General features: G+C 42.5%; 2 protein-coding genes across 2 annotated transcripts; both read left to right on the forward strand.

Annotated features, from left to right (window-relative positions):
* The first annotated feature begins 1,220 nt into the window (after positions 1-1,220).
* Positions 1,221-2,915, forward strand: LOC106574265 (H-2 class II histocompatibility antigen, A-Q alpha chain). Its single transcript, XM_014150051.2, has 4 exons — positions 1,221-1,481; positions 1,559-1,822; positions 1,960-2,241; positions 2,431-2,915. The coding sequence occupies exons 1-4, from the start codon at positions 1,424-1,426 to the stop codon at positions 2,559-2,561; spliced, it is 735 nt and encodes a 244-aa protein (XP_014005526.1). The 5' UTR covers positions 1,221-1,423; the 3' UTR covers positions 2,562-2,915.
* Positions 2,916-3,194: 279 nt separating this feature from the next.
* Positions 3,195-7,882, forward strand: LOC106574261 (H-2 class II histocompatibility antigen, E-S beta chain). Its single transcript, XM_045719035.1, has 4 exons — positions 3,195-3,996; positions 6,306-6,578; positions 6,705-6,986; positions 7,100-7,882. The coding sequence occupies exons 1-4, from the start codon at positions 3,933-3,935 to the stop codon at positions 7,279-7,281; spliced, it is 801 nt and encodes a 266-aa protein (XP_045574991.1). The 5' UTR covers positions 3,195-3,932; the 3' UTR covers positions 7,282-7,882.
* Positions 7,883-8,891: the final 1,009 nt, after the last annotated feature.

The following is an 8,891-nucleotide window of genomic DNA, read 5'->3' on the forward strand; positions in this document are numbered from 1 at the left end:
CACTTCAACTCCTTGGCAACCTCGTTGATAGCGTCGATGGTGTCTCTCTGCGTTGGCAGGACTGCATCTGAGGACACGGCCGCTGGAGGGCTGTGACGCACAAGGTGCTGTGGAGACGCCGGGGCTGGGCGCACTCAGCTCCTGCTCAGCAGCACCACCGACCCCGCTGGAACACTCAGCTCCTGCTCAGCAGCAGCACCACCGACCCCGCTGGAACACTCAGCTCCTGCTCAGCAGCAGCACCACCGACCCCGCTGGAACACTCAGCTCCTGCTCAGCAGCAGCACCACCGACCCCGCTGGAACACTCAGCTCCTGCTCAGCAGCAGCACCACCGACCCCGCTGGAACACTCAGCTCCTGCTCAGCAGCAGCACCACCGACCCCGCTGGAACACTCAGCTCCTGCTCAGCAGCAGCACCACCGACCCCGCTGGAACACTCAGCTCCTGCTCAGCAGCAGCACCACCGACCCCGCTGGAACACTCAGCTCCTGCTCAGCAGCAGCACCACCGACCCCGCTGGAACACGCAGCGACTAAAAACAATAGAATGTGTAAACAACTTGAATGCATCTGGTTTACTCTTTTCAAACGAGTGAATACTAATTACATACCTGGATCATCCGGTGCGTCTTGCATGTCCGTGTCCCACCCCGTCACTACTCAAGAGGTGGGCCCATATAATACCGGCAAGTCGCTCATCAAGGGGGTTGAGCTCCGGTGTCCCCTTTCCGCCGCCCGTGGCACAAACACTTTGTAAGGCTATGCGCCTTTTGGCCTCCACTTTTGACGGACCACTTTTTAATTTCTGAGCCAGCAGCATTCACAGCGTCCGCCACATGCTGCCGCTAACGCCTTTTTGGCATTTGCAATGCCCACAATGTGTCCACCAAACCATATTTTTGTCTTGCTTTAACCTCCCCTACAATAACTTCCACTTCACACTGGGTGACATGTTACTTTTCTCCTTTCTGTCGGGATTTGTCGTTATGGAGAAATATCAGAGGCGTTTCACTGACTATTTATAGGCAACTATGTGCGTTAAAAGGGTGGAACAAGACGCTCACTCACGTGCGCCAAATTTCGAGTTTATTGTGATTTATAAAGGGAAACTGGCGTGGGACGTGCGTACGTATTAAATCAGAATATTTTTGTGCATAATCACTTTCTGTGTTTCGTCCCTACGCCACCTTTTGACGTGAATCCTCCGCCCAGTTTTATAAATGAGGCCTCTGGTCTGTAAACTGTTTCTTCCTGGATACAGTAAGAGTGAAATAAATGTTCTGATTGGTTCTAGTCTAGGTAATGCATGTTTAGCAGTAGTATCTGTAGATGAGACTAAAGTAAACGAGAGGCGGGACCAGCACTGGAGTTGTCAGTGCCTTATTCTCGGCAGAGTTCTCCCACACGCTCACGAACTGAGAGATGAACCTCTCTGTGGCTATTGTTGTTCTCACTGCGGTCGTCTGCACTTCGGCAGAAAGTAAGTATTTTATTGATTTTAATGATTTGGTGTATTTATCACTCAACTGAACTTATGTTATCTGTTTGGGTTTCCAGTTCCTCATGAGACCGTCTATGTGCTGGGGTGTCTTGAGAAGACAAAGGTGAAGGCGGAGGCAGAGCTTCAGCTGGATGGGGAGGAAGTGGTATATGCTGACTTCCAGAGTGGACAGGAAGTTTGGACATTGCCTGAGTTCCTGGGGCCATTCTCAAGCTCCACTGTTCGTAACTTCTACAAGAATGCCGTTAAAGGCAGACGATTGTGTCGGGATGCCTTGGCTCTTTGGATATTTGAAGAAAAGAGTCCACCTGAGGTAAAAGGTAAAGAGCAAATCAACTTTTTGACAATAATTAAAACAAAGATGAAAAGTGACATTTTTGGTGAAATAATAAGTAACAAAAATGCCTATGTATTACAGTGAGTGATTTTTAAAGCTAGTGGTTGTATTCCCCCCCAGATGCCCCTGAGAGCACCATCTACCCCAGGGCTGAGGAGGAGCTGGGGGTGGAGAACACCCTTATCTGCTTTGCCAATCATTTCTACCCCCCGCCTGTCAAAGTCAACTGGACCAAGAATGGCCTGGAGGTGACTGAGGGAACGTCTCTCAGTCGGTACTATCCTAATGAAGATGGAACGTTCCACCAGTTCTCCAGCCTGAGTTTCACTCCACAGGAGGGGGACGTCTATGGCTGCACTGTGAAGCACACAGCCTTGGAGGACCCCAAAACCAGGTTCTGGGGTGAGCAACTGTTTCTCTAAATGGGGTATTTTATTAAATTATCTTGGGTCTTTAGAAACCTCTCAGATATAAGAAAATCTGAAACTCAGGGTAATGTTTCCTCATGAACTATTACCACTGCAATATATAATAGTTGAAAGATGTATTTCTTCAATGTTTTGATGGCACCGCTCTCCTCTTGTCCCCCAGAGTATGAGGTACGTGAGGTGAGTGGGTCCAGTGCTGGTCCTGCTGTATTCTGTGGAGTGGGCCTGACTCTGGGACTGTTGGGAGTGGCTACCGGAACATTCCTGTACGTCAAAGGACAACAGTTCAACTGAATTGTGACATAAATGTAAAAAATCCTCTTGCAGTTTTAGGTAAACAATGGGACAAAGAATTAGTGGCGTACCGCAGTTTCATCTTTTTTTGAGGGGGGGAAACCGCTAACTTTGTACAATTTTACACATTTTGCCATGAGGCTGAGAGAAAATGTTGAAGTTTAGCAGCTAATTTCCTGTCATTTTAAACATTTTTGCCATGGCTTATGACATGTTCATATGTTATCTGGGTAGGGGGGGCCTGACCACCTTTTCTTTTTGGGGGGTGCAGGGGGGTGTGTGGTACACCAGTGCAAATAATATTAACTACTCTAACTGTTCAAATGTTTTCCTGTCAATAAAATATGAAATATTTTTTTGGAACAAAGGTATCATAAATATGCACCCAACCTGAGACGTTCAACAATAGACACATGAATGGATCACATTCATTAATTGTTCCCGTCTTACATTGTACACTGCAAGTGGGTAATTCCCCCTCCGTCATCAATACTTACATGATCACAAACTTGAATGTCATTTCACCATTTACTAACTATCAGTTGTGTGGTAAACAGGAGGAAGTATTTATACAATGTACTGAAACTGTGAGTGAGAATGGGAGAGCATGTCTGAGCTATTGTGGGACCAATACCATAGAAACCCAAACAAGACTAAAGTAGTAGGTTGGTTAATATTTACACAGTGACAGGAATAAGAGTTTTATTGTATGCAATAACTGGTATAGAACTTTGCCTGGTGTCAAATCAATAATCATAAACAGGGTTGGGTAGTTACTTTCTAAATGTAATCTGTTACTAGTTAAGTGTCAAATTGTAATCCGTAGCGCAACTTTTGAATTACCCAAACTAACAGATTACGTTCAGTTACTTTTGCATTACTTTCCCTTTAAAGAGGTGTTAGAAAAAGACAAAGGAACCATCCAACACATTTGGTGTGTCATAGTGGTCTCTGACTTGTGGTCAGACTCGCTCAGGCGGACAAACTTAAACTTGTGCAATTGTTCAACGCTGAATTGAATGTCAGAGAAAACAAAGTGTCAATGTATTTTTTCACAAACATCCTTTCTGAATTTAAAAGTAATTCAAGAAGTAATCTAGTTTTTCTAAAGAATCTAATCTGAATACAGTATTTTAGCTGGTAATGTAGTTACACATCAGTCATGAATTACAGTGCTTTGTGATATGCTTAGAGAGAGAGTATCGCGATATAACAAATTACTTCCTGAAAGACTTGAGCTGTTTCGCTACTAGACTGACATTGGTCCATCCAATCTGATTCCTCATTCTGTTCCGTTATAGACACAGGCCAACATTAACCACATAGAGACATAGGAGGTATCTAACTCTGTTCTCGCTCTGAGAAGTAAACATGTCTGTGCTGAATCTCTCGTCCATCCACCTACTGCTTCTCTTCTCCTCTCTGTCTGGAGTAGGTGAATAAAAATCTGCTCCTGTCCTATAGATGTGATCAGGTTTGACAGGAACCACAGAATGACTTTGAATTGATCAAGATACACAAAGTCAGTCCAAAGTCTCAGTTATCGTCTTGAGCTTTGCAGAATGACTGCCATTATAGACACTTGTAGTGGTGAGATAATCAACATTAATCCTGTTGTTTATGGTCTCTGTACAGAGAGACTGAAGTGATTGAAGTCCAGTGGTGGAAAAAGTACCCAATTGTGATACATTAGTAAAAATATAGATGCCTTTTTAATAGAAAGTTACTCAAGTAAAAGTCACCTAGTAAAATCCTACTTCAGTAAAAGTCAAAGTATTTGGTTCTAAATATACTTAAGTATCAAAGTAAATGTAATTTCGAAAATATGCTTAAATATCAAAAGTAAAAGTATAAATTGTTTCAAATTCCTTATATTATGCAAAGCAGATGGCATCATTTTCCTTTTTTTAAAATGGACAGATATCCAGGGGTGCACTCCAACACTCAGACATCATTTACAAATTACGCATTTGTGTTTAGTGAGTCTGCCAGATCAGAGGCAGTAGATGACCATGTGTTCTCTTGACAAGTGCGTGAATTGGACCATTTTCCTGTCCTGCTAAGCATTCAAAATGTAACAAATCATTTTGGGTGTCAGGGAAAATGTATGGGGTGAAAAGTACATTATTTTCTTTAGGAATGTATTGAAGTGAAAGTAAAAGTTGTCAAAAAAAAATAATAGTAAAGTACAGGGAGCCCCAAAACTACTTAAGTAGTACTTTTAATTATTTTTACTTAAGTACTTTACACCACTGTTGAAGTAATAGGCAAAATTGCCATGGGGGATGGGGGGGACATGTCATTTCTTTAAAATAAAAAAAGGATGAACACGTCATAAACAATGGCAAAATGTGTAGAATTGCAGGAAACTGGCTTTAAAGGTCAACTTTGGGTACGAAAAATGGTCCAACAGAAATGGGGTGTGCCTTCGCTGGTTCATCGCTGTCATTGTGGTCATGTGTGCCGTGACCGACTTAGCTAGTTCGTTAGCTAAGCTAGCCGCTTGTAGCTAGCCAGTAACTCCAGTATGTATTGATATAATTTCACAGGATTTGTTTTTGGACGGAAGCTGTAGAGATTGGTAAGAAATGGCACTTCTGTAGCCAAATATCTTATTCATCCATTTTTGGGGTTTTTAAGCATTACATGACCTCGTATGATGGTGGGTTGATCAGTTATACAGTTTAAAGCTGTTGTTTTTGCTGTGGTTTATGCCCAAATTTTACTTTTAAAATAACTGTCCAGTGTTTCCAGATTTCTATGAAATATGATATATAATTAATTACAATAATTGTGAAATCGTTTTCCATACAGTACCCCAGGAGGATGACATCATCGTCTATGAGGAAATGGCAAGCATTTTTTAACCGTCTGTTTGAGGTGGTTTTTGTTTTTTTCCCCTCCAATTTATGCTTTGGCCACAAATACGAGTTAACAGTATGAGTTAACAGAATATTCACTTTTAAAAGTGAGATTTTCACTGGACAGTTACTTTAAAATGGCAACATTTTCTCTCAGCCTCATGTCAAAATGTGTAGAGTAGCAGGAAACCTGCTTTAAAACTGAAGGGAAAAATCTGAAGAATAGCATGAGATGAGCTATAAAAGAGCATTTGTTTTTCTCTGCCCCATGTCAAAATGTGTAGAATTACAAGAAATTACCTTTCAAACTTCAAAATCGTCTCTGATTCATGACAAAATGTGTAGAATAGCAGTATAAACCTGCAAATTTTTCTCTTAGCTGTTTCCCCCCCCAAAATTGTTTTCCCTAAAAATTATATTTATTTTTTATTTTGGGGGAGGGGCCTTCAGCTTTCCACTTATACTGTGTTTTCAAAATACCCCTCTATATATCCCTCAAAATAACCCTCAAGAGAGTCATGTCAAGCTGTGTAGAATCGCAGGAAATGCATTTTAAAATGTCCAAAGACATTGCAGGGGATGACCCCCCGTCCCCCCTCCAATATCTACACTACCATTTCACCCTTGATTTAAGTATTTAGTGGCCAAAGTGTGTCATCCTCTGCGTTCTTGTAATCGTGCACTGATGAAATTGTGCACTAAACATGTTTGTATTTTAATAAAGAATTATTCCATCTTATAATATTTCTATAGTCAAAGATGCGTAAAGAGTGAAATCCACAGAATGTATTTGTTTTCTCTGGTCTGTTGATCAGATGATATTATGAAAGAAGAGAAACGAGACCTCCAGATATCATCTTGTTTGTAACTGCTTATTTGACAGATGGCTATTTTGGACACTTTGAGATGAGGTGTTGGTTCAGCTCCGAGGATCCCCGAGATATTGAGTATCTGCTGCAGGTCTACGGCAACAAGAAGTTACTGGGACAATACAACAGCACAACAGAGAAATGTACGGTCTACACACAATGGATGAAGAACTTCACTGAAACGGCCTGCAAAGGCCCTGCTTTTCTGGCCGACAGGAGAGAAGAAATGAAGAAATACTGCAGCAGCAACGTTCCTGTGGTATATGGGTACTTACTAGATAAGGCAGGTAAGTGTATGAGTACATACTCAATGGTAGTGATAAGGAGGAGTACATACTAGATGAGATAGATGAACATCATGAAAAGAGCACGAGGCAAGCCCTGAAGAACCCAGTATGTTCTTCCCTCTCCAGTTGAGCCCTACATCAGCCTGAGATCAGTGGAGCCGTTCAGTACCAGACACCCGGCTATGCTCGTGTGCAGTGCCTACGACTTCTACTCCAAACCCATCAGAGTGATGTGGCTGAAGAACGGACAGGAAGTGACCTCAAATGTGACTTCCACAGAGGAGCTGGTCAATGGGGACTGGACCTACCAGATCCACTCGCACCTGGAGTACACTCCCACACCTGGAGAGAGAATCCCCTGTATGGTGGAGCACTTCAGCCTCACTGAGCCCAAACTGTATGACTGGGGTAAGTGGGTGTGTGGACTTGGAGTGTCTGAATGAGATACGAGTGTTTGGGAGGGAGGCTTTATAAGTCTATTTATTATAAGATGTATGTCTTAATTGTTTGTGTAATTACAGACCCCTCCCTGCTTGGGCCTGAGAGGAATAAGATGGTGATCGGGGCCTGTGGACTGCTGCTGGGGGTGGTCTTTATAGCAGCTGGACTGATCTACTACAGGAAGAAATCTACTGGTGAGGAGACACCGGCTATTCTATGTCAAAACAACCAAATACTTTTCAAGTCCAAATTTGAAATGTAACTTTATCTGTTTCATTCTCTCTCAGGATTACGAGTGTTGGTGCCGACCATGGCGCTGCCAGAAAGTTATGGCACCATATAGTGGTTCACACCAGTCTGCCTTCTGAAGGTTGTGATCTGAACCCACTTAATTAGTCTGGGTACCAGTCTTTTTAGCTAACATTCCACTCCTCGTAGCCTTTTCCGTGACATATGCCAAGGAGGTCAAGTAGTGGAATGTCAGCTAAAAAGACTGGTACCCAGACTACCACTTAATCATTCCAAGCATAATGTCCTCTGTCTCCCAGGCCTTTTGCATTGGAGGAGAGGAGAGGTTGCAGCCAGAAACTCCCAAGGCCCTTCTATAGGGATCACAATCACGACATTCAGATCAAGAGTTTACCACCGAGTGGCCAACGTGATCAAATCTATGTCCACATCCTGTGCGTCTGAGACGTTAGATCTATGATATGATTTTGTAAGGTATTTTCAGATGTGACAAACAAGATTGGTTTATGGAATTGTTCGTCCTTAGGTTTCGATTCTAATTCTTGTTTCAATTGGCAACTGATGTTATTGTTAACTTGGCTTTGTCTTTTATTAAAGTAGTCTTATTTTGCAGTTTTCATTTGTTTGGGCATTTGTTGATAGATTCGCAAGGGGTAGGCTATATTTAACCAATAAGGTCCAAGGAGGTGTGGTATACAGCCAATATACCATGCCAAAGGGCTGTTCTTTTGTACGACACAACGCTGAGTGCCTGGATACAGCCCTTAGCAGTGACATATTGGCCATATACCACAAACTTCCAAGGCGCCTTATTGTTATTATAAACCAGTTACCAACATAAATATTACTGTAAATAAGAAATGTTGCATCATACCCGTAGATCAAGTCACGTTCCACTGCTTAGACGATGCCAGATCTTACAACACCTAGGTATTTTACCTTTCAGCTAACCACATATGTTATAGCAATCTGTCAGTCGATGACACAAGTCGATGGACACAGTCGACAGTCGATGACGTGGCGTGCAACCATTGGTTGTTGCATGCAACGTCTAAGCAGTGGAAAGCAATCATACTGTCTGATATTCCACGGCTTTCAGCCAATCAGCATCCAGAAGCCAAACTACCCAGTTTATAAATGTCTATATTAGTGAAAGGCTATATAAGGCTATAAGTCAAATTACTTCCTCTCATGCTTTCTCTTCCTTCATGGACACTTGTGCAAAAAAAAAAAATACAATGTAATGAAAGCCATTTGAAAGTAAACATCCTCCATATTGTTTTCACTCATCCTTTGCTTTCAGATCAGTGCAAATCAAGGAAAGGAGACTAAGACACAGGAAAGGAGGCTAGGCTAGGACACCGGAAAGGAGGCTAGGCTAGGACATAGGAAAAGAGGTTAGGCTAGGTCACAGGAAAGGAGGCTAGGACACAGAGGTCTAGCACCAGCAGACACTCCGTGCCAGAGGATTGGTTTGCGTTCCAGGTCATCTTTTTTTGCAGTCACAGTTTGCTCCCATAAGATTGATGTATCTTACTATCATGTTGTTCCTGATCCTTTCTACAGTCCAGACGTTGTGAGTATGCTCATCTACAAAGCGTGACTGCAAAAAAGATTAAATAC

Source organism: Salmo salar, chromosome ssa05, assembly GCF_905237065.1.
Source record: "Salmo salar chromosome ssa05, Ssal_v3.1, whole genome shotgun sequence".
NCBI lineage: Eukaryota > Metazoa > Chordata > Actinopteri > Salmoniformes > Salmonidae > Salmo > Salmo salar.

Excerpts from the sequence above, each read along its gene's own strand:
- LOC106574265 (XM_014150051.2), top strand. The coding sequence starts at position 1,424 with ATGAACCTCTCTGTGGCTATTGTTGTTCTCACTGCGGTCGTCTGCACT. Across the intron at positions 1,482-1,558 it reads CGTCTGCACTTCGGCAGAAA|TTCCTCATGAGACCGTCTAT; the intron begins GTAAGTATTTTA and ends TTGGGTTTCCAG. Across the intron at positions 1,823-1,959 it reads GAGTCCACCTGAGGTAAAAG|ATGCCCCTGAGAGCACCATC; the intron begins GTAAAGAGCAAA and ends ATTCCCCCCCAG.
- LOC106574261 (XM_045719035.1), top strand. The coding sequence starts at position 3,933 with ATGTCTGTGCTGAATCTCTCGTCCATCCACCTACTGCTTCTCTTCTCC. Across the intron at positions 3,997-6,305 it reads CTCCTCTCTGTCTGGAGTAG|ATGGCTATTTTGGACACTTT; the intron begins GTGAATAAAAAT and ends CTTATTTGACAG. Across the intron at positions 6,579-6,704 it reads GTACTTACTAGATAAGGCAG|TTGAGCCCTACATCAGCCTG; the intron begins GTAAGTGTATGA and ends TTCCCTCTCCAG.